This window comes from Pleuronectes platessa, chromosome 3 (assembly GCF_947347685.1).
Source record: "Pleuronectes platessa chromosome 3, fPlePla1.1, whole genome shotgun sequence".
NCBI lineage: Eukaryota > Metazoa > Chordata > Actinopteri > Pleuronectiformes > Pleuronectidae > Pleuronectes > Pleuronectes platessa.
The window spans coordinates 10,854,490-10,881,297 of NC_070628.1; the positions used below are offsets into that span (position 1 = coordinate 10,854,490).

Below are 26,808 nucleotides of genomic sequence, written 5' to 3' on the forward strand. Positions count from 1 at the left end.
CTATCTTTCTGACTAAGAATATAATCTGTCATATGTAGTTAAGGTTAGTTTCAGTGCAGCCGTTTCCACAGGAACAGACACAGACACTCAGTAATCCCGGTTTCTGGAACACAGGCTTTCCTGTTCTTCCAGCAGAACATCCAGGACCTATTTTTTACTTTTACATATCATCAAGAGACCTGTCAGTAATCGCAGAAAGGCTTCAATCTTGCATTTCGGTGTCAGGGCTCCACTTCTGTTTACATTTAGTTTACAGGTCGTATGTCTGCGTGTCATCGCACAAGCAGTTTGACTGGCATGCATCTGTGTGCGCTAACTAATGTGAGGAAAGGATTTTATGATCCATTTATATTGTGGATAATGGATTGAGATAAGCCCGGTGCCTCTGGTTAGAAGCAGTGATGGATCGCGTGTCACCATGTCAGACGACGCACTTCCACGAACACACACACACACACACACACACACACACACACACACACACACACACACACACACACACACACACACACACACACACACACACACACACACACACACACACACACACACACACACACACACACACACACACACACACACACACACACACACACACACACACACACGAGGCCATACACAGGCACTTTATCCAAGGCAGCTGCACTGCAGACATGGTGGTGGCGACACGCAGCCATCCTTATAATCCCTCCGAGGGGAAAAAAAGAATGGTGGCCATTGTGTGCGTGTCTGCGTCTGTGCACGCATTCCTCTCGGTTCTAATGTCTGATTTCACCGTGCCATGAAAACTGTCATTTGAGCACATCTGTGGCTGCCTTGCTAAATTTCATCCGGCAACATGGCACATTTGAGACACAGCCCATCCTGACCACCCAGCTCACACAGTCTCATTCAAACTCTCACTCTTTTTCTATTTTTTTCTTTTTTAACAGCTTTCTCCCTCTGCCTGCTTCCCGTCACATAATATCACACTGTTATAGACACATAGCCAGCAGGAAATCACAGAAATATCTTTGCTGAGGGAGCAGAGCAACAAGACCAAGAGTCCAGTTTGAAGGCTCAGCACTAAGAGGTTAGTCAGAGTCTCCATTTAAACAGCCCGGCTTGTTTATCTCCTGCTGAAGAAGCTAGTCCAAATAATGTTGGAGCGGCAATATTTGCTGTGCTGTGGAGCTGAGAAAGTTATAAATGTGTGAGTGTGTGTGTGTCTTGCCAATGCTTGCTCAGGGAATTACATTTTCAGAGCGTGGACACATAATGTTAGTATTGAGTGCGGTCTTATCTCTTTACACTAAGACTGTCAGCCTCTACTAGAAACTACTTAGTCTGGCTATAAAACATTGTTTTGTTTTGGACTGGATTCATTGTTTTTATTGCACCTGAAATGAGGAAAAGCTGAATGTGCGCTCTCTGCACTATTGTAACTGGCAACAGGATCCACAGAGAATACTGAAGTGACTTTTTAGAATTTAGTGAGGGCAGTAAAACACTGTTCTTAAAAGCAGATTCTGTTATTTTTTTGAGAACGGTCACTTTTTTTCTTAGTTTGTCTTGACAGATAAAAACATGTCATACAAACAACCTGTGTGAGAAGAAAACCGTGCCCACAGACAAGCATCCTAAGACCTTTAAACAGCCCACTTACACTGTTAATCCTGTGACTGAAAGCACTTAGTGTAAACGTGCTGACAGAACGATGAGAATTTGAGCAATTAAGAAAGTCAGCCAGCACACAAAACATTAACTTAGAGCTTCACTCCTGAAGGCACAACCAGCAGAAAACTGAGGCGTGAAATTATAGGGATAATGGTTAACAACCAGTTGGTGCCTATACACTGTCTATCTGTGCAGTGAAGGGACGAATCAAAAACTACTACCCAGTTTTTGATTGCCTAAAACAAAGAAGTTTGTAAATGCTATTGGTTCCTTATTAGTTTGAAAACTGGTCTGGACAGTCAGATATTGAGATGTTTGGAAAACATGATGAAAACCCTCTGTTCCTGATTTGTCACGACTCGACTATCCGCAGTGAAGGCAGAAGCTTTGTAAACACTGACAGTAACGGTTCCACCTCGTCGTTGCTCCAAGGAAAGAAATCCCTCATGATACTTTTCACCATTGTTGTATCTCAGTCGTAGTATTTTCTGTAACTAAGAAACCAGTTGCAGAGTAGTCCATCTGCTTCCTGTTTACACCGGTACGCACATGCCCAGTATGAATTGTCACATGACGTGCATTTTCAGGTGTGTTAGCAAGGACAGGGATTATTAGTGAGGCACAGTTTAAATGCTTCTGTTGACGGAGATAGTTGTATTTTTTTTTTTTAAAGGAACACATAATAGTATGGATGTATATGTGTGCATTTGCATTCAAGCAAAACGTTTGGAGAACACAGAGAGGTAAAGCATGATGAGAAACAAGTAGGAAAATTGGGATAAATTACTTTAAGTTTAGTCATCGTGGGCCTGGGGCCACCGACAAAAGGCAGCTGTGACGTCGTCTCCTGGTTTTCTTCTGGCTCCAGTTGACTAGTCAGGTTGTCCTTTGCTGACAGCCCTGGGAGAATAGACGTGGGAATTTGGAGGTTGGAAAGAGCCATCCCACAAGCCTTGGCTGCACGAAGGACCCCAGGTACCTCCTGAACACGGCTGAACCACCGCAGCAGGTGGGGGAGCTGATGCAGAGTGCTCACAGCGTGGGCTTGGAGGGAACACTATCAGAGACAAAGAGAGGGAAGAAAAGAAGAAAAAAAGAAACATGAATAGTGATTAAGTGACTCATCTGATGTGTCATCTCCAATGGAGCGAGATGTCAGGTTCCACCAAAACCCCCTCATCAAACTGGTGGACACACATGAGGGGCAGGCGGAGAAACACATCAAAACAACATTTGTGGGCGGGGAGGGCGAGGACACAAACAGAGACGTGATCAGAGCAGGAGTGTCACTGTGTGCGACTGTGTGTGGAGGACGGGGGAAAGAGAGGGGGACGCAGACCGAGGCAGGGAGATGGGGGCACTCTGCAGTACGGCGAGTGGGCGGAGTGGAAAGGATACGCCGTGGCTGCATGTGTTGCGGACAGTGATGGCCGTTAAGAGGAGACACGCTAGGCTGAGTGTGAAACTGGAAACCACTGGAGCACAGCTGACTACTAAAAGCCTCATTGTGAGAACTTCAGTTTATTCCCACAGTTGAGGAATAGCTGGGTGACAGCTGAAGGGTGAAATGGAGGTTGAGCTCCACTTCAGTGCCAGACAGTGCAGCATTCCTAATCAATAGTAATATACCACTCAACTAAGCCCTGGTGCTCTCTGTTTCTGGTCTCCGCTGCTGTTGCTTCAATCGCTGCGACTAACTTTACCTAAAAACATGCTATCATTAAGAGTTATGAATAGTCACTGAATGGTCGTGAGCTTCTGACGTCTTCTGGAAGATAAGAGTTTTAAAGGTCAAACTAACAACCCAACTATTCTTGATCTGTTGGAGAGAGAAACATATTCCCAAAGTAAAGTCATTGAAATGCATTTCAACCTGCTGCATTTGAATAGAGACTCTCCCATACACTGTTATCGCTCCTTGCCAGGTGGCAGCCGACCACCTTTGAGAACAAAACGTTTGCCAAGAGTGATGCAGCGACTCTTCTTAACTCAGGTTTCTGCCTGGACAGAACTGAAGGGGCTGGATCTGGTGTCTGCTCAGAGAGTCAAAACTAAAAGCCCTGCATAATTTGACAAGTCATCATAATAAAGGCATAAAAAAAAAAGACTGTAAATATGTTTTTAAAAAATTGCTTACACCACATTAATGGGGATTGTAACGATCATATTGTGTCAAAATAATGATAACATATGGGGCAAATGATAGTCAGATGAGTATTTGACATGTATTCATGGATCAACATGTTCTGCTAATAAAAGGCAGCGATAGAAGGGTCCTTCGCCACAAGGATTGATTATATCCCACACCCTCAAACATGATTCATAAGCTCCTAGGCTCTTACCAGGTACTGATAGATGCATGGCAGCAGCACCACATCCGTCAGAGTGAAGTACAGGCCTTCAGCAAACAAATGCTCCAGCGGAGGGAGATCTGCCGTCTTCACTTTCCTGATCTCAGAGCTCTCCCTGGTGGTCACAGCGGGGACTGAATCCACCGACAGCTTGGCCAGAGCGGCCCTGAGCTCCAGTCCATCAGGGTACTGAGGCGACGGTCCAGGCTCCCGCTCATTGTTCACATCTGCCTGGACTTCGGGCGACTCCTTCTTCTCATTCTGTCTCTGCTCTTGGAGTTTCTGCCGGCGTATTTTGTCATCGTTGTGCACTTTGACCGGCTCCGCCAGCCTTCGCTCCAGGGAGAGGATGGAGAGAGGCAGCTGCTGATATTGATCGGTGGGATTCTGGAGGTGCTGTTCTACCGCGGAGGGGATGCCAGTTTCACACAGTCTGGTCCACTGGCTCACCTGAGAGTGACGAATGGTGATAAGAAAAAGGATTTTTAAGGATTTTGAGGTCACTCCAGTAAAGTAGAAGTAATTTGGTGCTGGAACACTTTGAGATCAGTATGAAAGACGAGCAGCTCATCACTTGAGGGATTGAAATTTAATCAGTGAAGGGATAAGAGCAGACTTGAGAACCACTTGAAATACTTTACATTAAAAGCTCAAATCTCCTCGAAGGTTACTGATGAAGAACTGTGTAATTTTAGGAAAAGTACAGACACAACTTTGAAGCATTTCTATGAGCTTTGTTAGATGTATTGTTTATAAGCTGCTCAATTGTAACCAAACTAATACACTAAGTCATTCATTATCGGATGGTTTATTCTCCATATATATTCAGTTACATGTTTGCAATTCAACACATATTGAACATGTAGATGAACATTTTTGAGAAAAGCTAAGTGAACTTTTGAAATTACCAGCATTTATAAATAAATATCATCAAATAGAATCAGATCTTCATTTAAGTAGTAATAAACCAATGTTTTAACAAATAACACAAATTGAGCCTGATTGAAGTTGGGCCTTGTCCGAGAACATTTGCTCTAATGCCACTCTATTTACAACTGTACACATCTGTACACAAGCTGCTGAGTAGAAACTGTCACCATCTCCTGTGAATAAAATAAAAGCCCAAATGGAGACATAATAAAGTAGCTCCTGATACACCAGTTGTGGCCTTTTACAGCTATAACCACCCCTCTCCGTGAAGCTTGCAATGAGGGACAGACATCAGCAGCCAATATGACTGATGCTTAAAAGGGACAGTTCACCCAAAAATGTATAATCACTCCTTTTGAGTCCACACACTTTTGGCGCCTCAGGGGTGGACAGTCACAGCATTGCAGCGAAATCCAATACAATTGAAGTAAATGGTGACCACTTTAAGCCTTGACATTCAAATTAGATTTTACATTTACACCATTATGATCCACACGTGAATGCAGCTCCAGAGGATGATGACAGAGGACCTTCAGGCTAAAGACGTCATTTATGTGGGGGCTTACGGACACCACATGGAGCAGTATGGGGAAATGTTATGTTTTTGTCTGTTGTTTCTTTTACGTTTGAAGAAGTGGTCGCCATTTACTTCAATTGTATTGGATTTGGCTGCAAAGCTGTTTACCCCTGAAGCTCCAAAAGAGTTTTGTGGACACAAACACTTCACCCACCACCTCCATCGGCAGAGTGGTGAGTAGGTAATGAGAGCATTGAAATGTTTCTGTGAACCCTCCCTTTAAAGGCAGTGAGCATCATCGAGGCCCTTCATGTGTCTCTCATGATAACCCCCCCTCACCTCAGCACAGGCCTTCAGGCAGGTCTTCTTGAAGCCCAGCAGCGCCTGCACGTCCTTCCTGGAGGGGTCAGCCTCCACGGTCTGGTTGATGATGTGTCTCAGCACCACGGCCAGTCCGGCCTTGCACAGCTGCCCGGTCTCATCCAGCACAGCGGGGAGCCGACAGCCCCTCACCAGCAGGGGCAGACCCTCCAGCTGAGCCTCACACACCTCCACACCCCCCGGTACGAGACCCTGCCTCAGTGCCCGTGAGCAGGAGGGCGTGGAGGAGACCAGGGACACTTTGAAAGACTCACAGCCGCAGTAGGAGAGGAGGAAGAGGGTGATGGAGGAGTGCAGAGGAAGACGAGCCTCCTCACCTTGGCCACAAACTTCTAGATAGAGGGAGGGTCGCTGGGGCTCTGCGTCAGCGTGCGTCATTTTTAAATAACCTGTCAAAACACACGGAGGTTAGGGGGTAGTTTAAAAGATGGCGGCTTGGAGGTGTAAGCTAAACTGACACTTTCGACATTAATATACACACACACACACACACACAATCACACACACATACACACTCACCGGCGAATTCAACAACCCACGCTGTTGGTTGTCCACGCTTTCTTCTTCTTCTTTGCCTGTGCTGCAGCTAAACCTGCACCACAGCGCCACCGGCTGTCAGCTATCGCAACCATACTGATTTATATCATTGTATATGGCGTGTAATAAACACGTATGTTAAAACATGAACTACACAATACATGTGTGACATATAATTGAGTTTTAGATGCGGATTATTATATCATTTAAGAATCTTGAAAAAATAACAGGCAGGGAAGGTTCCACGCGTGTATATTCCGGACGTATTTCAGGGCTGCACAGGTCGCCAGAGAAGAACGGTCCGTCCCGGTTGATTCTTGTTGAGGAAGCGTTGATCGACCATCAGCTGTTCAATCAAACGAAAACACCGGATCACGGGACTGTTTGTTTTTTAAACTTAAAACCCGAGCGAGGTAATTTTATACAACTTGAATTGATATTCAGTTTATTTTGGCTTTGTAAGTGACAGCAGAGAGGGGGAGGTAAGTTTAGTTCCTGTGGCGTTGTTTCTGTTTCTCTCTGTGCGATACGGAAGTTTGATTTAAATGAAACACGAACGACGGATTCAGGGAAGAAGCGACACACGGGAAATAATCACTGAAGCGGATGTGAATGTGCAGGACACGGAGCATCAGCCAGGCTCCTTTTCTCCATTTGTCTTTATTCTCTCCAGCCTCGTCCTCCTCCCTCTGCCATCTAAAGTCATTATTATCATCATAGCATCGGTGTAAACGTGTTAAATGCATAAAACAATGGTCGTGTGGGTGGTAAACTGGGGCCAGGCTTCCCTGAGGAGAATTCCACTGAATATTTCAGTCCAGCTAAATGTTTCATGTGGAGGGGAAAGTGTTTTTTCTTTTTTTAATGTTTTCCTGGACAAAATGAGCAGTGCAGCTGAATGTGAGAGAATAAATTCAAATCACACATTAAGACTAAGTGATTTTGCAGTTTGCAGGCTGCAGAGTCCAGAAGGCTTTTGTTCACTGTGTGTCGTGTTGAAGGAATCAAAGGCTGTAGAGAGTAGAGACTCCAGACATTTTGTTTCTAAAATCAACATGTATTTCTTAATATCAAGTCAGGATCTTATTTTACAGTCAGCAACTTGTTTAACCAAAACCTTTCATAGAAAGGACATGTCAGTAATATTTCATGGAGTTGTAACCCTTAGTAATGAATTTAATATTATATTACCCTTATTTACTGATTTCCAGTTTCAGCCATGGCTGGACCTGTCAGTCTGGACTTGGATCCCATCTTCCTAAAGGGTCTGGGCTACCTGCACTCCAAGAGTAAAGACTCAGTGGATAAACTCAAAGCTTTACTAGAGGATTCCCTCTCAAGAGGAAGTGACTCATCGTATCGGTCATCACTAAAGGTATAGGGATTTCATCACCTGCTTAATTCGCATTCCACCGTCTTTAATGTTATTTTCACTTTCAATTTCATTATATGTAATTCATTCAACAAAATGTTGACTACTCTGTGTTATTATCATATATCCTCAGGACATAGAGGTGTCCAAGAGCTCTGTGTCAAAACTGAGCTTAAGTAAACAGGACTCAAAGTCCTCGTCGAGCTCCTCGTCCTCCAGCAGCAGCAGTGGCAGCAGCAAATCCAGCTCGGAAAAAATCAAAAAAGAGGTAGAGAAGAGACCCACTGAGAAGGTAAAGGATCTTTTTTTTTATCTTTTTGATTAAAGTATGTTACCTACCATCCTTAGGAGAAAATAGACATCCCAAAATAAATTCCTAACCACAAACAATACATTTCTTTGCAAAGTACAGCATAAATTGATTCAATGACAATTGATAGATAAATAAACTAGATGTATTTAATTTCAGAGGCATTATCAAGATCATTTATTGGTTTTCAAGTCTTTATTAGATCTACAGCACTGTTCTGCAAAGCAGGTCCATGCAATTCAGCTTAGAACTGATAAAGAGAGTTGAGTCCAGAGATTTACTTGAATAGTGAGAAACACATGCATATTTCTTAAAATGACAACTTTAATAAAGCGCATGTTACTAATATTTTGAAGATGTGATGATTTGATGTCAGCCTCTAAAGTGACATCTGTCTTTCTCACTGTCAAACAGGTCAGGGTGGAGTTGGCTGAAGTGGAACCTCCCAAAAAGCCTCGTTTGGAGAAACCGGAGAATCGTGCTTCTCCGATCACCGTCCAGACAAGCAAAGACCTCCTGCCAAACATTAATGATTATGATGAGACCAACGCTGATGACTTTGCCATGGAAATGGGCCTGGCCTGTGTGGTTTGCAGGTATATGTTAATGATTAGCAAATGAATTCAAGTTTATTTGACCTTTTGTAATAGCTTCAGGTCAGGTTGATGTCTAATCCAACATGCGGTTCAAATAATTTAGTTTTTTCATCTTGTGTTCTCTTTTGAATTATGTCAGACAAATGACCGTCACCATGGGGAACCAGTTGGTGGAGTGCCAAGAGTGCCATAATCTGTACCACCAGGACTGTCACAAGCCCATGGTGACAGACAAAGAAGTCAACGACCCACGGCTTGTGTGGTATTGTGCCCGCTGCACCAGGCAAATGAAACGCATGGTGAGGAAAATCTGTTATATTCCAACATCTAAATTGTTAGTTGTTCGTAGCAGATCGCCAGTTAGTAGGCAATGGACCGAGTTGTGTTACAAGGTCCAGTTCTATCTGTTTGAAACTGTTCTTGTTTTCCCACTAGGCCCAGAAACCTCCACAGAAACCGTCCCCTGCCTCTGCATCATCAGCGCCTGTTGTAAAAGACACACTGGTCAAAAAGACGGAGCTGAAATCCAAACCTGACACAACCAGCACCTTCCAGGCCTTTAAAAGAACAGAAGTGAAGGTGAGTGTCGACTCATCGTGGCCGTCATGTGTATGAGACTTAACCAGCATGCAACATGGTGTTGATGGCAATCATGTGTCTTGAGAGAAAGCGAATGCTTACCAAGCATTCTGACAACAACTCTTTTGTTGTGTTCTACTGTGTCAAACTCTGGAAAAATAGGAGTCTGCCTCCTTATTACTGGTAGATAGTTCGAGAAAACTATAGTTGTCAATGTTCGAAATTGTTCTATAAGGCAAACTGCATAAATATCTCTGCAGAGGAAAATAAGCAGAAAGTATCCACTTATCTTTAATGAGCCAACCACTGACTTCTGCTGCTGTGTCAAGTCTCCAGAGAGAATTTGGTTTAAAAACTTTCCAGCATTTTTACTTATTCACAATGAAGTTATTTTGACAGTAAACATTTTGCCTTTAGTAAGTGATTTGATTATGTTAATTCGAGCCGCAATGGGAGGGAGTTCTGTTTGTTTTTCAAACAAGTGTTGCTGAAGTTACATAGCTTGCAGATAAGTTTGCTGATAAACATAGCTAGACTAGTCACAGGTAAACAATGAGCGGCCCCAAGGTAAACAAAAGAATGCTGTTTTTTGTTATGGTCACAAAAAGCCGATAAAATGAATATTCCTTTTTCTAAGATTAAGATATCTTACTTGCGTTAATTTGAAACCTTGAAAGTTAATATAAACAAATCCTACAGGTGTCCTAACTTTTGTTGTTTACTGACAAATCCTTTTGAGCTTCTGAGGGGAGCAGCCCCCGACTCGGGACGCAGCTTATTTAGATATCAGAGAGTTGAGAAAAAGGATCTAGGGAAGAAAGACTGTTTGGTCAGGGCTTCATCCTACAGCAAGATAATGACTCAAAACATTATAAGAAAACAACTAGACAGTCTTCTCATGATGGAAGAGCACCACAGTCTCTTATTTAAATCGCTGGGAAATGGTTTCATCCCACTCACAAACGACAGTTGCGAACAGGCTTTAAATTTGATGGCGTTCCACAGCAGTAGTTGTCTTAATTAAATCTGTTGAATTTGTGCTGTGATAATTATAGTGACTGTTTTTCATTTCATGCAGGCATCCACCACATCAGCCACCCCCACCAGTAGCAGCTCCTCCTCCAGCAGTGGTCTTACAGGCTGGGCTGCATTCGGAGCCAAGACGAGCGCTGCTCTTCCTCCCAGCTCCAAACTGGGTTCCTCGGGTCCAAGTGGGAGCAGCAAGACCGTGACAGCTCCCTCTGGCCAAAAACCCGCCGGGCTGTCTGGACTGACGGGAGCCAAATCAGGACCTGGGAGTACCAAGGTACCAGGTGGTGGTAATGGAAATGGCTCTAGTCAGGTGCCCCTGAAACCTCCTCCACCCCTGACTCTGGGGAAGCAGCCACTGAACCGCTCATCGAGCAGCGAAAACCCAGGGAAAGGCTCTGCTTCGTCAGGGGCCGGCTCCCCGGGTAGCGCCCAGGCAAGCGCCGGGGGGAACGGAGGCAATAACGGAGGAGGTAACGGGAACAATGGGAACGGGTCAAAGGCTGCACCGGGGGACAAAGCGCCAACTTCTCAAGAGTCTCAGCTCAATGCCATGAAACGGTTACAGCTGGTGAAGAAGAAAGCAGCGCAGAAGAAACTGAAGAAATGAGAAGTGGTGGAGAGAAAAGAAAAATAAGAGGGGGAGGAGAAAATAAACCTTGCAAACGTGTGAAATTAGTGACAAAATAATGTTTGTGTGACAAGAGCATCTGTACATGGATTGACACGATCCAGTCAAATACTTGAATCTTACTTTATGCTGCTGGAGTCTATGTGCGTCCTTCTGCCCTAACGAATCTAAACATTTATAATGTGACTGTCAGTTTTTATCGACGAATGTCATTAAAAATCCTCCTCTGACAAATTGCATATATTATTGACTTTTGTAGCTTGTGTTGTCCCTGAATGTGATACACACAGAACAAATGAAGAATTGCTCCCACAAGTTATGATAAAGGTTGTTTTTATACAGTATTATGACATATCTGTTCAAATATAAGTGACACTATATATATATATATTTTCTTCATTTCACTTCAACATAAAACATATACTTAATCTATAAATCATTTCACATATAACTTCTGCTTCATCTATAAATCAGTTCACATATAAAATTTACTTCATGAATACATCACTTCATTATCGATCAACACTGATGTACAAAAGTGCTCAGCACAGTGCCCTGTATTTTCCTTCCATCATTATCCATAATCATCTGATTACTGGTGCAGTTCTTATTATAGAGACAAAGCAGATTATTTATCAACACTTATGGTATGAGACTTCTGATAATCACATCTTGTGAAACCTTCATCGACCCTTTGACAGATTGGGGACCTGCCAGGGTTAATTAACTTCCAACAGTTTTGTTTGAAATGCCACAGGTTATTCTGGAGTTTGGTTCCCTTGATGGTTTTGTTTTACTGGAAACCCTATTGCTAAACAGAGGGCCCCTTTGTTTTTTAGGCATAGGACATCCTGCCAAGGTAGTTGGCCGGGACGTATCCCTTCTGTCCGTTAGCCTCAGCCAGCCACCACTCCTTGTTGCCTCCCAGGTCACAGAACTTGATGATGCGGACATGCTGGTACTCCTGTAAGGTCAGCTCCTGGTCACAACGGGCGTGGAATGCGTACACGGCATAAAACTGTGGAAACAGACGCATCAATCAAATGTCAGTGGCACAGAAAAGACAAATGTTGGTGTGTTTGTTTTATGAAAGAATTAAACTGATGATTGATACTATTTAAATGTTAGTATGTTTAGTAAGTTTTACCTCCACCAAGAGCAGAAATAGGCAGAACTACTGGACTAGGTGGCCGGATGTGCTTTTTGTCAGGGAAGAACCCATTACATTTTGAATGGATCCAGGATTTAATGTTCACTGTCTTCACTTAATATTGTGAGATAGGTGGACTCTTAACATCCCAGAATAATTATGGATCTTGATAAAAATAATCCAGCATGTTTAGAGGACTGATATTAATGAGTTTATGCAATTTGGTGCAGATTCAATAAAAATCTGAATCTAGTGAATTTTATCGTGGTTTCACGAGGGGACTGTTCAGCCTGTGCAGAGGTAAGTGCTCAACTGAGTTCCATTCTCGTGCATCCTCCTGTAAATCCAGATGGTGGCACTGTTTATTAGTACATGGGGTGTGTGGCTTGATGCAGGTCCTCCTTATTTTCTGATTATTTCCAATTTTTATTTTGATTTCAAAAAGGGTCTGTAAGCACATTTATGTACATTCACCTTAATTGCCATTTAGGTGAAAATTAAATTGATCTGAACCATTATTTTTTACACTCTTTGATAAGTAATGTCGTATCTTAAAGTGACATCCATATGGTGCTAGAACCTGAAGGCGACCACACGCACCTGCTGAGCATCTGTGTCCGATGTCTCCTCCAGGTCCTCCGGGCTCTCTGGCTCCCCCTGTAGGCCAGAGAGGGTTGAGCCGCTGTCAGTGGTGGTGAGGTTGAAGCTTCGCAGGCTGCTGCTGCCGCTGCCCGACACAAACAGGCTGAGGTCATCGAAGTCATCGTCCACCATGACAAGTGGCGGCTGCTGCTGCTGCGGCTGCTGCTCTTTGACGATCTTGCCTCCTCGCTGCGAGTCCCTTAGAGGGTTGTACTGCTTCAGGAAGGTGGAGTAGACGTAGCCCTGTGCACCTACAAGTGACACACAGCGACAGTTTGTCAGGATGCCAGACTTGTTCATTTTTAAAGGGTTGGTTCGGCCCAAATAACAAAACAGTAAAGTAAACAGCAAATTCATTTTTTTATTTAAAGGGATAGTTCACTCAAAAGTGGAAATTCTTTCATTTTCTACTCCCCATAATCTGGATGGAGGGGTGGGTGAATTGTTTAAGTCAACAAAACACTTTTTGAGTTTCAGGGGTAAACAGCATTGCAGCCAAATCCAATACATTTGAAGTAACTGTTTTAAAATTCTTTTCAATTTTGGGTGAACTATCCCTTTAAGCACCACAGGCAAACATTTACCATAGTGGGTCGAGCACACAGACTGTATGTAAAGATGGACAACATGTCTCTAATTCCTCCTCAATGTCAAGAAATGAAGCCTAAATATAATAAGAATAATGAGAAAATTTTGCATCATTTGGATGAATGTGTTTTTAATATGTATGATTGTGTGTCTCACATTATGGCCGTAGGCATAAGCCACAGTATTTACTATATCAAATCCAGTTACAGCGAGCGACCTGAGGAGTGTGTAAATATGAGATGAGCATATTCATAGCATGGATATCAACAGAGGGATGAACCACAACTTCCTGGGAATGCCTGTAATCCCACAGGAAAAGACGAGTCTGTGAAGAAAAGGCGCCGAGAAACCTATACACCCTTTTTTTTTTTTCCTCCTCACGCTCATAAAATAGATATTGTTATTGCAGAGTACAGACAGGCACGCAAGCGGCATCTCTCCAACCCTGCTCCTCAATACCCAAAGGAAAAGGCTTTGTACTCTAAGTAACACTGCTTACAACGCACAGCGGTTTATTCCAAACAAGACGTTGGGAACTCAGGTGCTTCTGCGAGACGTGGACGGGAGATGGAGACAAGCTGAGGAGCAACCATCTCCAGAGGCAGGCAAGGAGGAACCCGGCAACCATGACATCACAGGAGCTGCGGGGACTGATGCTTGTGTGCTGACTTGTCGGAGTCAGAAAGTAAAGTTTGGTGCTTCTACATGAGCCTTAGTCATCTCACAGATGCAGGTGCATTCAACGAGGAACGTGTGTTATTAAGGGAGACCATTCAGATAAGTGTAAACAATTATTTCTACTTTTATGTTTCAAAGAGCTAGTACCTCTGCCTTGAGTGTCTTTGTCCTCATGCACACACACACACACACACACACACACCATACAGATTTGCACAACTTATTAGAACTTTCCTTTGGGTTCCATTCATTGTGACAGCCTAACCAAACCTTTTACCTGACCTTGACCATGAACAATTCATACCCAACTCTAACCTTAACCTAACCACAGTTCACATCTTAGCCCTAACCATAGCCAGGACCTCAGAAATGACGTTTGGGACTATGGTCCACATAAGGTGAACTAGTCCTGTCATGGTCGGTGTTTATGCTGGAAAGGTCTTAAAAAGGTAACAAAGATGAGTACACACACACACCTTTGCCTCCAGTGGTAACCAGCCAGCGGCTGCTGCTGCCTAATGGGTCTGTGTCTTCCAGCAGGGCCACCAGTTCTCCCTCCAGCAGGCTGAGGTCCTGATCCTGGCAGCCGTTACACTTCCTCTTCAGCTGGTACAGACGGTTCTGGGGGTATTCTGTCAGCAGCCGGGCTCGCTGTTCCTCCGTTTGATGCTGCACCTCGATCGTCTGTATAAACAGCACGACACAAAGGAGTGTTGGTGTAAATATTCAAAGTGGGTGCCACTTATGAGAGCACATGCTGGCATATCACTGGTTACAAGATCATTCTAGGGAGGGCAACAGGTAATAATCTCCTGAGAGGTATAGGAGCTGGAATCAACCTGCTGCTCACATGACCATGCACAAGCACACTTCTACATGTACAGATGAGTATGCATGTGTGCACACCTGCACATGTCTCATCTCTACATCTCAGGGGACGGTTACCTGCTGGAGCTTTAGGTTGCCAGGTGCCGCAGTTAATCAGCCTGGAGCTGTTCTCTTTTATAGGAAGAGAAGCTGCCAGTTCATGGCTTGGAATTTGTTGAAATCGTTTGTATGTAGGACTCTTGTTTGTATGTGAGTTCTGTGAGGAGTCTAGTTACACAACTGATCAGGGATCTGAATAGTGCCGACTCTGTGGATCCTCTACTCAGAATGATTTCATACCGTGGTTTTCTTGTCTCGTTGTCTCTCAAAGCTGACTTTGCGCTCCATGAGCTTCTGTGCATTATCTTTCACAAATGTCAGATTATTCAGCTCATCCATGATGCTGTTCTGCACCTCAGCAATGTTCGACAGTGGAGCCTGGAAAGGCAAGAATAGCAAATGTGAGTTTCAGGGTTAAATAAAATAAAATTTGTCTGCATTATGATGACAATCCTTACTGGAAGCTGCTGCATGGATGGAGCCCGTAGTAGTATTTCATCCATCAGCTCTCTGAGCAGGGCGACCAGATACACCACACAGTTGGTCAGGATGGTGTATGCAGCCATGTTGAACCTCTGCAATTCCTCCACCAGCAAGGCGTTGATTGCTTCGTAGTCCCTCCTGGTCGGGCCGGCTGGGTCCTCTGGTGTCGGTACAGGGGAGGAGGAAGGGGTGGATGACGAAGATGAAAAAGAGGAAGAGCGCTCGAGGCGGCTGCAGTAATCCAGCAATTTGTCATAGCGTTTCTGGATGAGCTTCTGTGGGGCTGTGAACATGCCCTGCAGGGAGGAGAGGGGGACGAGGACCAAGCGCTCCATACCGTCCTTCTGCAGGAAGAAACCAGGCAGGTAGCAGAAGATGAGTAGAGATTTACAGCATTAGAGATTTATATATTCTCTATAATTTCTTCTGACAATGCAAACATGTACTTTTAAAAGACATTTCGGCATTAAATCTCTTATTTCCAACATGCAGCACTGTCTCTTTTGTACACAAAAAGCCAGTAAATTGTGCATTAACCTTAAATGCATAACAACAAGAGAGCTGCTACAGCATCATTTCTATGCAGACAGACAGATGTTGTTCAGCTTAAAGTGTGAGTTCAGCACACATAACAGACTTCTATTATAGCAAGGTGCAGGCAATGGCTGGTGCTATTCACCAAGAAAAATTAAATCTTCTTCTCACCTGAAAGCATTGAATGTTATAGCTGTCATGTTTTGACTGTGGCAGACACAAAACAACCCTTTCATGCACAATAACTGTGTTGCTTTTCCTCTAAGAGCATGTTTGCCTTTGAGTCTAGAGTCATTTTGTCAAGGTCATCACAGCTCTGGTTCCGGGGCAGCGCTGCACTGCTGCAGTGAAGAGCTGCTCTACAAAGAGTCCCATTCAGAGGTGGAGTTACATTTTAGAATTGGAAACCAAAGTGCGATCCAGAGAGAGGAGAGGGAAGGTGAGAGGAAGCTACCGGATCGAGTAAGGATTAATAAAACAGGCAGAAGAAAGACAGATGACCCACAGTTAGAGGATGAATGAGAGGTTTTGTAGGAACAACAAAGTGAGGCCCGGCACCAATTCAGAAGATTCAGGGAGGAAAGGGAAGAGTAGGAAAAAGCTGGACAGTTACATCAGTTGTTGTTTTTTATTGTGAAGCACAAAAAAAAACTCACAAAGTGCTTATAGGGATCATTTCCGTTATTGTGCAATGAGCCATTTATCCCATTTTTGTTTGGATCCTTAACAATGTTCTCCATGTCCTGGACGTTCTGGACAGCTACAGACACCATCTCCTGCAGAGAATACATTACCAGCAAAAAGGTTTACAATGTTAATGATGAAACAGAATCGAATGTGCCCATTTTGCAGTGGGAAGTATAACACCTACCTGAATGTGCTGCTGGTAAAATTGAAGATTCTTGACCAGCTGCCTCACGGCTTTCTCCAGACATCGGAACAGCTTCTCCTCTTTGTCAAATACTTCATCTCTCACCTACAAAACAACAATAGCTAAATGCAAATCACGCCTGTAACTTTCTATATATTTCTACACTTGAAAATGCCATTAATAGTTCTTTAAATTGATAATATATATCTCAAGGCCAGACAAGGTACTGATTTAAACCATCAAGTTAACAAGCTTCGTGATTTCAAATTACATATTTTTATTTCGAGTTTTGACTGTGGAGTGAAAACTTTCTTTCCTCACCTGCGGTTCAACTCCGGTGAGGATTTTGAGATAACCGGCGAACCTGTCGCCTTTCTTACGGATGGAGTGGATATTGAACTTGTTTAGTTTCCCCCTCAATGTTCCTTCATCTTCCAACCGCTTATACTTCATGACTGAGAATAGATAAAAACATGGAGGCAGAATGAAGATAAAAAGGAAATATATAAAATGACATGCGCTGCCCTGACTGAATTTCATGAAAGTCACAGGTAGAAAAATGACACACTGGAATTAAAAAAGCAGAAAGATCGCACCTATATCCTTGCGCCTCTTGAACTCATTGATGTTCACATTAATGATTTTGGCAGCGGTGAACGCCTCTTGCAGAGGACGGAAGTCAGGATGGTCCTCGGGCGTGGCATGCCACAGCTCCCCGAGCAGCAGAGGGTACTTCATGATCCTCTGAACCGGTTTGATGAGCAGTGAACCCATGTTCAGCAAGTTAGGTTTACCCCTGTGCAAATTAAAAGAATACATTAAATATATATAGTAAAAATTAATATTTTCATCAGAGCCTGACTGACTTATGGCTATATAAATTTACTGTATATGTATATATGATATATTAGCAGGTGTCTAAATGTAATATAGTAAATAAATTTGGAACAAATTAACCTTTTTTGTTGCAGTATGTTCTATAAAATGTTTTATTCACATTGATGCATGATGACCAGTGATGATATAATATATGTGACATGCCCTGTTCAGCCAGACTGATGTAATGTTCGATATGAGATTCAAGAAAGAAAACACGAGACCAAAACTGCAAAATCAACACAATAACCCAGATCTATATATAACAATATACTAAGAGTATCAATACTTTTTAGATCATGGGATACTTACTCTTCGTCGTAAATTTTCCTGTAATTATAAAGACAAAGAAACACACCATCAGAAATCATAAACAGTAAATCACAACATTTAGAATTTTAGGGAAGTAAAGTTTGAAATGATGTGACGATTATTTATAGGAAGTGACTTCACTTACTTCAGTGCCAATACACATGTAGTGAAATGTTGCTTTATTTCTTCCTCTTTCTCATACGATTTGAGCGACGTGTTGGCGTCATCGTGATGGTAACAGTAAATCTTATATACATCTTCTAAAGCTGCCTTCGCCTGGATGAATACTTCTCCTTCAAATAAAAAGTGGGACGTGAGATACTTTTTGTCTAAAATGATCCAGATGCAGTAACATTTTAACAAGTATCAAATCAGCCAACAGTGAAAATGATAGTACCTATAACAACTGCCTCTGGATCAGGGTCAGCCAGGGCCTCATTCAGTCTGTGAAGGAGAGCTGCAGATACTTCACACAATGTCTCCATGTTGGTGAACAGCCGATCGATATCCACAACCTGACAGAACAAAAGGAAACATGACTTTGACCAGCTGTTTCCCATAGAAAACTCAAAAGAATACCCATGTCTAAATGTCAATTAAATTGATTCCTTATTTACTCAAAAAGATAAACTATGATTAATGTTAATTTACCTATGAGGTCACACTTAATTTTGATATTTCAGTGTTGACTCCTGAATCTTTATTTGTTTGTAAAATGTCCCTTTATTTGTTATCTTATTATCATAATTCTTTGAACAACAATGTATAGCTGTTCAGTGTGTGAATCAAGGTTATTGTCATGATGGGGTTAATGTCAGTAATTAGGTTAGTGATATGGGATATGTTTATATTCTAAGTTTGACCAGATGTAGAGTTCCACATGAGCAAGTAACGCTTTTAACATCAACTCATTTGCAATTAGGGGAGCACCAGTGTTGACATTTTTAAATGTCGATTTATAAATACAACAATAACAAACACTTGAATCGAACTCAGTAACACGCAAACAAATTAATAAGATCCAGAGTTTGGATTTGGGTGTCCACCGAATGGCACACACCCATAAAGGTCTGTCTCCTAAATATGCTTGTTTGTTTTTATAAATATCCATTAGTTCTTCCCTTGGAAATCAGTGAATGTCAAAAAATGCTCTATCATGTTATGTTAAAGAAAGTAAACAAAAAGTGTCTGGATACTCTCCTTGTCCAGGTCTGTCCCAAAATGTAACCAACCAAACAAACACACAAACAACCAACCAGCCAAGCAACTAACCAGCCAACCAACCAACCAACATACCAACCAACCAACCAAACAGCCAACAAACACACAAACAGGTCAGGATAAAAACACAACCCGGAGGCAACACCTACCTGCATGTTGCGTAGAGGCTGCACCACCTCTCTGATGCACAGCTCCAGGTCTGTGAGGTAGTCCTTCTCAGTCTGCACTAGCTCCTGAATGACCTTTGCCCTGCGGTTCATCTTCCTTAAGCGGAGCTCCTCTGGGTCCATGGCTGGAGAGGGGGGTGCGGACAGGTCGTGTGGAGTCATTTTCTCTGAGAGGAAAAAAAACATGATTGAAAGACATTTTAAAATTAACAAAGATGTGAATAATATCATGTGCATTGTATGTGCTATTTACAGGTGCATTCTTTTGTGGTAGGCTTTAGAGTTCAAATCTAGATTCATACAAGGTCATGCAATGCTAATGATGTGAGTGCACGTACGTTTTGATGGTATAATCTAGCATGTCATTTTTTTGCCAGCATTTCAAGCCACTTGTGGAGTGTGTGCATGTGTTTGGATGGAAGCAAACACCCTGTAGGCTGCGTATGCTTGGAAAATCATACATGTCTGCAAACGCATTCGCTTGACGCATGAGCAGCCGTCGCTATTTCACGGTGATCTAATTATTTTGACTCAGACGCCAAAAGGCCTTACTTAACATGCCAGGCAGGCGCACTGCTCTTTTTTTTTTTTTTCATTGCTTTGCTTCCTAATCATTCTGTGGCTGCTCTGTGCTTTGCATGGCAGGCAGAGGTGTCTGCTCAGGGAAGAGCAATGCTTCCTTGCTGCCTAATCGACACCATGCACCACTTCCTCCTCTGGGGGGAGAGAGAGACACGAACAGAGAGAGAGAGAGAGAGAGAGAGAGAGAGAAAGAGAGAGAGAGAGAGAGAGAGAGAGAGAGAGAGAGAGAGAGAGAGAGAGAGAGAGAGAGAGAGAGGCGGAGGGCTGCGAGGCCTGTGTCAGGTTACAGAACTAATCGTGCCGCTGATGTAATGCCACGGCGTGCTCAGGCATTCCATCTGCTCAGAGTGAGAGTGTGTGAGAGGAGTGGCACGCGATGATGAACACACACACACCTGCATGAGCGAAAACACATATACACTGACCCTGATTCACAGAGGGACACACAAAACAAACACACACACACAAACACACAAACTTGTGCTTGCAAATACAAACACCATCATCTTCAGCTATATATATATATATATATATATATAGGTAATGATTAGACGAGTCACACCCTTTGCATTTACACCTGGGGTTTGTTTGTGCTGTCCTCAGTTATGGGTCGGCAACAGATCTAAAGATTAGTTGAGAAATAATAGGTCTGAGCTGAGAAAAGGAAAAAGAACTTGTATGTACAGATGTCAGGTCAAATAATTCCTGGTGTTCCATACATATTTCATATATCTTTAATAAGCAAGTCGCATTCAAAACAGGATATCAGTATCCATGTATGCCTGACATGTCAAGTTGTAGCCCACTTCGAAAATTAGTTTTGGCCCAGATTTGGCCCCTAATCCATCATAACCCACAAACTGCATCAGTGATGGAATGGCTGGATAATAGTGTATGAAAGAGAGAAGGTGAACCAAGGACAACTATACTGTAAAAACATAGAAAACACAAATATGCTTCGGCAATACCACATGTCAACCGAAGGTGTCAAAGGATTTATTTTTTTGTGCTAGAGGGGCCACATTCACCATTTATCACATGGGCCACTTTCTGTTTACAAATTAAACCTTGCCTACAGCGCAAAATGTTTGCTGAAAAAGGTTAATATTCAACTTCAGGCTCATATACATTTTTATGTGGGCCACATGAAGGCCAGACAGGCAGTATCATTTCCTGGAGTGGCCCACATCCGTATTGCACACTATTTGACGTGCATGCAAAGGCGACCACAGACACACATCAGTACATATGTACATAGAAAAATACACCTTTGCGCGCACGCATGATCACATGTGCTATGAGGAAGTTACACTGTTAAAGAAAACCAGTGTGGCAGCTGCAGCTTGTTTCCTTTTCATTTCATTTTCACACAAATCAGAAAAGTTCAGAGTGGCTGGAGCCATTTGCTGAAGTCTATTGAAATATTGAATGAGCTTAATACTATCTTATGAATGCTGCAGAAGTTGTGTTCTGATCACATTCTGTGTAGTTACACCTTGTCTTCATCTGTTTATATAAGATACATGGGCAGAAAAAACACCCACAGTTGAGAATCATCAACTTTCAAACAAGTGAAAACCAGAACAACAGAATCTTCATCATGTAATTAAAGGATCATTGGACTGGAATTCATTGTTCATGTTTTGTATCCTCCCCTCGTGACTTGGCACTGATCATATTTCAATATTTGGCATAAATGTGGCCACATTTTGTACCATCAGTCTGTGAACTTCTTACATACTTTTATTATATTCATTGAATAAAGTTAAACAGTTGAAATCTATGTCTCTGTCTAAATTCAGGCTCTCAGGCTATCACACTGTGAAGCATGTTTAGAAAACAGCACATCGACTGTCATGAGACTGAACATGGCGTTGCAGTTGTTTTTTCTGTAGCAGTTATTAATGAACCTTCCAGTGTCTGGTAGTTGCTCCAGGAAAAGGCGCGTTAACAGGAATTACTTTTTAACATATTTCTAGTTTTTAATGAATTCCGGTTAACACATTATAGTGGAAGTGTTATGTAAAAAAAAAAAGGATCTCATTCATGTTTCAACAGGATCATTAAGTGTCACATGTCAACGTGGGCATTCACTGTGAAAAGAGACCCCTGAATCTGTGAAAACCTCCACCCGTGAGAAAAGTGCCCCATAGTACGAGATCAGATGAGGGTAACCCTTACATGAAGCACATACTATACTATAATATAATCATTCATATATATATATTTACTCCGGTTTATATCTGCCACGGTGTAAAGTCTTAATAAGAGCAATGTCATACAGATTATTTTAAAGTCTCAATGAAATTTGTTACTTTCAAAATTGGCCCTGAAAAGATTCCTCCATTCTGGGACAATGTTAGAATTTTTTTTATATAACCTGCTGCAGTATAATTCAGCAGCACGTCTCAAACTATGCTGACTAATCCTTTTGCCAGTATTATGTTTGGTGAGGAATGGTTGCTGGCACAGGAGTTCCCATGTAAGAGGATACAGGGCTTTTCAATGTGCAGCCCATTGAAAGGGATCCAACCGACAGCCCCGGAACAGAAGACAAGGCCTGGTGTATCACGTATCGCCATCACAAGGAATGATCCGTTAGACTTTGCCATATAGCAAAGTGCACAGCTGGATTTTATCACTGTGAATGTAAATCCTGCAAGTCCACTGACACTGATGTGTTGCCTAAAGATCAATAAAGTATATTTAGGCAAAGGAAGGTGACACACACACATATACACACACACAAACACACACTGGTTTGCGCCGCTGTCCTTTTTAGGACACAGCGTTGACTTCAATGTGAACAGCCAAACCAAAACCTCATGGCTGACCTTAACCTTGACCATTGGTATGCATGGGCATAGTCACCATGACAGATTCTTACCCCCGAACCTAACCTAACCTTTATTAATCAAATCTAACCTAAACTAACCGAATCTAATTTAGCTTACCCTAACCTTGCCTAATCTAACCCAAGCTAACCTAAACTAAATTAATCTAATCTAACCTAAACTAACCTAACCTTGCCTAATCCAACCTAACCTAAACTAAATTAATAAAACCTAACCTTACCAAACGTAATTCCGATCAAATCTTAATCATCAAAAAGCCCATTGGAGTTGTAAGGAAATGTCCTCACGACAATTATTTTGAACCTGAATTTGTCCTCATAATCATATAGAAAGACAAATATATACACACCTACATGCAAACACACACTGTACGAAAACAACAGTCCTCAAACATCATAAACCAGTAATAACAAAGTAACCCGTTCCATAAATTATTAGTGGCTAAACAAATACATATGAATATGTGCTTTACTTCTGTCCTTGTACATGAGTTGCGTGTTAGTAAATCATTTTCAGAACTTTTATATTTAGTCATAATGCTGTAAATAATTAGACACACGCTGATATCATGTTACCATGGCGCTGTAGCTCAACCAACCTGTCTGACAGGCAGATGAGAACTGAGCGGGAAGCAGCAGGTCACATGTTTCCTCTTTAGATGAAGTCATCGTTCTGTCAATATTTGCAATGGTAATACCACTGTAATACTGCCTGTCAGCTGTGAGGCCGCTTACATCTTCTTTAGATTAGTCAAATGATTTACAGAGGAATAATCTGCAGATTATTTTCTGAAGTCATCTGTTGATCGTACATTTTTTTTTTAAGTAGTAAAAGGTCAAAAGTTTCAGGGCATTTCTTTACAATGTAGAAAATTGTTATTAATAGTAAATGGGATAAATAATGAATAGAATATCAAAATAGTTGCCAATTAATTGCCCAATGATCAAACCAGGAAATTATTTCGACAGCGCTTTTTGATTATTCTGTGTAGTTTATCTAGTGTGAAATATGTAAAACAGAAAAAATGTTTCCTGAAAATATATATCCTACAAGGTATATTTTCAAAACTATATTATGATATTTAGTTGCTGTTCGACATAATTGTGAACACCTGAAAGTGAAGTTTTCAGCCTACAAACGGACAAATAAAATCATAATTTTGACGTCGAAGAAACAATATGATTAACTGAATATATTTGTTTGTTGAACAGAGATGGGTGTTCTCAGGGAAAGTAGCAGGTCATTTACAGTCATGGAGTTTTCCTGCTGGCCACTCGGACACTATCACGGGAAGAATGGCCTCTTCATCTAGATTTTCCAAATCAGTACTGAGGTTCGACTTGATCAAATATCACCTTTAGTCTTACTCACATTAAGTCAATCAACAACACCTCACATGTTTCAGTGAAGCCATCATTCTGCCAATATTTGCAATGGTAATACCACAGTAAATACTGTAGCCTACGTAATGGTGCACGTCAGTCTGAGGCTTTGGAGTCAAAGAGGGTGGGTGACTGGTTTACTGCAAACAACCCAGTGTTATTTTTTTTAAACCCTGACAACGGTACAGGCTGGTCAGAAAAACAGAAAGTGCCAAGTAGTAGAGATTGTCTCTATTTCAGGTAAATACAGCTGCTGATAAGGCAATTGTGTGTGACAGCTTGTTTGTCTATTCGCCAACAAGTGACCTGGAGGTTTTATTCGATTGAACCCAGAGTCTTTTTGGCTCCTTTGGCTGGAAAGAAAACCCCAGAAACCAGTGATACAGGAAATCCTTCATACTTTGTCTAATCTTTCCTTCCTGCTGACACAGTGATGTCAATCATTTAGCCTGAAGTGCAGCATTCCCCGTCACTGACTGACTGCATTCTGAAGGCAGGTGAGCCAGTTTTGTTTTTCCCATGAACATGGTCATGACTGTGTTATCTTTTGTGATGAGGCAGCATCAATGATTAATTTATTTATTGTTCTTACTTTCAAGGCCAATCGCCGCTGGTTAAATGTTTTGACGCGTGTGACGCGTATCTTGAAACTAAAGTTATGATTATTCCCAACAACGTACAAGACGTCACCGGTGTCAGTTCTTGTTTACAAGCTGGTCAGTAGCTCTTCTAAAGCCACTCCTCTGTGCACAGTTTGCATATGAGCCTTCATCCCTCCGGGACTATCTCCTGCTCAACACATGGTAACACAACAGGTGCCTTGTATCCAGAGCTGTACAGCAGTGTATACTTTATGTGTGTTTTCATCCATAGTGGACATACTTGTCTAAAATATCACATATCCAGTGTGTTTTAGTTTTAATTGTTTAAAGTGTTTTCAGTGTAAAGAGTTCAGAGACGTGTCAGACTACTTGTGGCTCACGTGTGTGTGTGTGTAGATTGTTGCCATAGTTGTGACCCCTTGGGAGGTCATTAGCTGATGTACCTTTAAGTTTAGCGCTGTACTCCGTCTTGTCAGACTGACTCCTCCTCACCAGCGTCCCCAGGTTGAAGTCACCTTTGGCCATGTCATCAGCCACTATGGTGTCCGTCTTTCTCCTCTCCAGGTAACGCAGGAACACAGGCCGGTTCCTCCTCTTTATCACCTTGTCCTTCTCTTTTTCCTTTTCCTTCTCACCCCCAATGGCCTCCTTGGGATCCATGGTGAGCCCTGTGCCTCCAGACCAGTCAAGGAGAAGAGACGGGGGGCAAGAGAAGAGGGGACAGGAGAAAGAACGGAGAGCGACAGGGAGAGAAAAGAGAGCCTGGGAAGTGCAACAGGTGTAACGTGCACTGGCTGCCTGCTCTGCACAGGTAATGTAGCTCCTCCCTGTGTCCACCTGTCATAAGAGCTGTAGTGGCCCCACCTCTCCTCTGCTGTGCTATGCTGCTTCCCTTAAGACCATTCTTTCCACCCAGGGAGGGAAAGTGCATCTCCTCACTTTCCCTCGTAGGTCTGCTGACGTAGCAACGGCCACAGGCTGAAGTCTTGTTTTTGCGCTGACTAAAAACAAAATGTCCTCAGAATGAAAAGAACGACATCTCTCACAAAGACACAGAGGACAAGGAAGTATTTATGTAAATAGGCTGGGTACTGGAAATCACAATTATCAATCCAGGGAGCGTTCCAATCACAAAGTGAGGAGCGGGTGAATTTAAACTTGAAAGAAAAATAAACCACTCAACAAATGAAGCTGTCAATTGTTGAGCTCATGTTAGCTACAGTTAATGGATTCAGCAAGTAAATTGTAAAAAATGTATTAATTGAAACTAATAAATGAATGAATAAACATTTAAAACTGGCAGGGAATTATAAAAGTTTGCATTTGAACGATACTGATTCTAAACAGAATTGGGTGTATGATATTTAATGAATGAAGAGTGGGTTGTGTTTTTCTGGGTTGGGTTCTGTTTTCATTTTTTGAATACCCCTCAAACTGTTATACACAGTCTTTGTTTCCTTTTACAGAATCATAGTCTTTCTAGTAATAACCCATAAAGTGGCACTCGTGAAATCCCCAAACTAGTTTGACTGGTAAGTCACTGACACATGATGATTTCTGGTCATGGCAACCAGATACTGTGAGTCCCAGTCAGAACAATGAATGGATGCATTTCCTCCCTATTGAAGCTCAGGTCATGAGGGCTCACACTGTGTTCTCCGATCCCTGTGTAGTGTGCTCACACAGCACACCTGTTTAACTACCACATGCATGTCTCACAGCGACATAACAGCTGCTCCACACAAGACTATATCAAACATTAGCAACATTATACATTCAATAAAAACAGACAGTATCCATTATTATTACTTTATCACTTGTGAATTACGTTCTCAAGCAAATACTGTAACTTGTACCAAAATACAACTGACCCCGTTAGCAGCATTACGTAAGTGCATGTAGTAACCCAAACAATGAAGAGTCACGTATGCGGTACAAACATGCAGGAGTATAAACAGTGTCATCTCCTGTGCGCTGTCAGCGTGGCAGCATGCATTGTTTTGCCCTGAGGAAGCTATTGTGACATCATGTCCCTCAGGGTGTGGCTCC

At 42.3% G+C, this 26,808-nt stretch overlaps 3 protein-coding genes and 1 long non-coding RNA gene across 6 annotated transcripts in view; 2 read left to right on the forward strand and 2 right to left on the reverse strand.

Annotated features, from left to right (window-relative positions):
* gstcd (glutathione S-transferase, C-terminal domain containing) overlaps nucleotides 1–6,396 on the reverse strand; it is a 42,471-nt gene extending 36,075 nt beyond the window's left edge. The window contains exons 1-4 of the mRNA XM_053418931.1: nucleotides 6,355–6,396; nucleotides 5,794–6,224; nucleotides 3,999–4,457; nucleotides 2,444–2,713 (exon numbers count right to left, since the gene is read on the reverse strand). Of these exons, the coding sequence (XP_053274906.1) occupies nucleotides 2,444–2,713; nucleotides 3,999–4,457; nucleotides 5,794–6,213 (1,149 nt within the window). The 5' untranslated portion in view covers nucleotides 6,214–6,224; nucleotides 6,355–6,396. The remainder of the gene's footprint in view (nucleotides 1–2,443; nucleotides 2,714–3,998; nucleotides 4,458–5,793; nucleotides 6,225–6,354) is intronic.
* A 230-nt stretch (nucleotides 6,397–6,626) lies between these two features.
* ints12 (integrator complex subunit 12) lies at nucleotides 6,627–11,123 on the forward strand. 2 transcript variants are annotated; one of them, XM_053418932.1, is made up of 7 exons: nucleotides 6,627–6,785; nucleotides 7,584–7,747; nucleotides 7,878–8,036; nucleotides 8,469–8,650; nucleotides 8,790–8,949; nucleotides 9,086–9,229; nucleotides 10,308–11,123. In XM_053418932.1, the coding sequence occupies exons 2-7, from the start codon at nucleotides 7,592–7,594 to the stop codon at nucleotides 10,866–10,868; spliced, it is 1,362 nt and encodes a 453-aa protein (XP_053274907.1). In that variant the 5' UTR covers nucleotides 6,627–6,785; nucleotides 7,584–7,591; the 3' UTR covers nucleotides 10,869–11,123. The 2 variants fall into 2 exon arrangements, with proteins under 2 accessions (XP_053274907.1, XP_053274908.1); XM_053418933.1 differs by having other exon boundaries at nucleotides 6,630–6,785; nucleotides 7,590–7,747.
* Nucleotides 11,124–11,205: 82 nt separating this feature from the next.
* On the reverse strand, nucleotides 11,206–25,712 carry arhgef38 (Rho guanine nucleotide exchange factor (GEF) 38). 2 transcript variants are annotated; one of them, XM_053418929.1, is made up of 14 exons: nucleotides 25,203–25,712; nucleotides 19,321–19,505; nucleotides 18,348–18,465; nucleotides 18,096–18,243; nucleotides 17,951–17,968; nucleotides 17,359–17,558; nucleotides 17,084–17,217; nucleotides 16,763–16,867; nucleotides 16,548–16,667; nucleotides 15,333–15,701; nucleotides 15,115–15,252; nucleotides 14,424–14,631; nucleotides 12,640–12,932; nucleotides 11,206–11,907 (listed from the first exon to the last, which is right to left on the reverse strand). In XM_053418929.1, the coding sequence occupies exons 1-14, from the start codon at nucleotides 25,417–25,419 to the stop codon at nucleotides 11,725–11,727; spliced, it is 2,436 nt and encodes an 811-aa protein (XP_053274904.1). In that variant the 5' UTR covers nucleotides 25,420–25,712; the 3' UTR covers nucleotides 11,206–11,724. The 2 variants fall into 2 exon arrangements, with proteins under 2 accessions (XP_053274904.1, XP_053274905.1); XM_053418930.1 differs by lacking the exons at nucleotides 11,206–11,907; nucleotides 12,640–12,932; nucleotides 14,424–14,631; ... (5 more) ...; nucleotides 17,359–17,558; nucleotides 17,951–17,968 and having other exon boundaries at nucleotides 18,092–18,243; nucleotides 25,203–25,680.
* Nucleotides 24,270–26,569, forward strand: LOC128436983 (uncharacterized). The gene is made up of 3 exons (XR_008338149.1): nucleotides 24,270–24,397; nucleotides 24,589–25,570; nucleotides 26,226–26,569. It is a non-coding gene; the product is annotated as an uncharacterized LOC128436983 (long non-coding RNA).
* Nucleotides 26,570–26,808: the final 239 nt, after the last annotated feature.

Bases quoted from the DNA above. Each gene is read 5' to 3' on its own strand.
- ints12 (XM_053418932.1), top strand. From the start codon at position 7,592: ATGGCTGGACCTGTCAGTCTGGACTTGGATCCCATCTTCCTAAAGGGT. The intron at 8,037-8,468 runs GTAAAGGATCTT...ACTGTCAAACAG, and splicing joins AGAAGAGACCCACTGAGAAG to GTCAGGGTGGAGTTGGCTGA. The intron at 8,950-9,085 runs GTGAGGAAAATC...TTTTCCCACTAG, and splicing joins CCAGGCAAATGAAACGCATG to GCCCAGAAACCTCCACAGAA.
- arhgef38 (XM_053418929.1), bottom strand. From the start codon at position 25,419: ATGGATCCCAAGGAGGCCATTGGGGGTGAGAAGGAAAAGGAAAAAGAG. The intron at 16,868-17,083 runs GTGAGGAAAGAA...GTTGTTTTGTAG, and splicing joins TCACCGGAGTTGAACCGCAG to GTGAGAGATGAAGTATTTGA. The intron at 15,702-16,547 runs GTGAGTTTTTTT...TTCTTCCTGCAG, and splicing joins ATGATCCCTATAAGCACTTT to AAGGACGGTATGGAGCGCTT.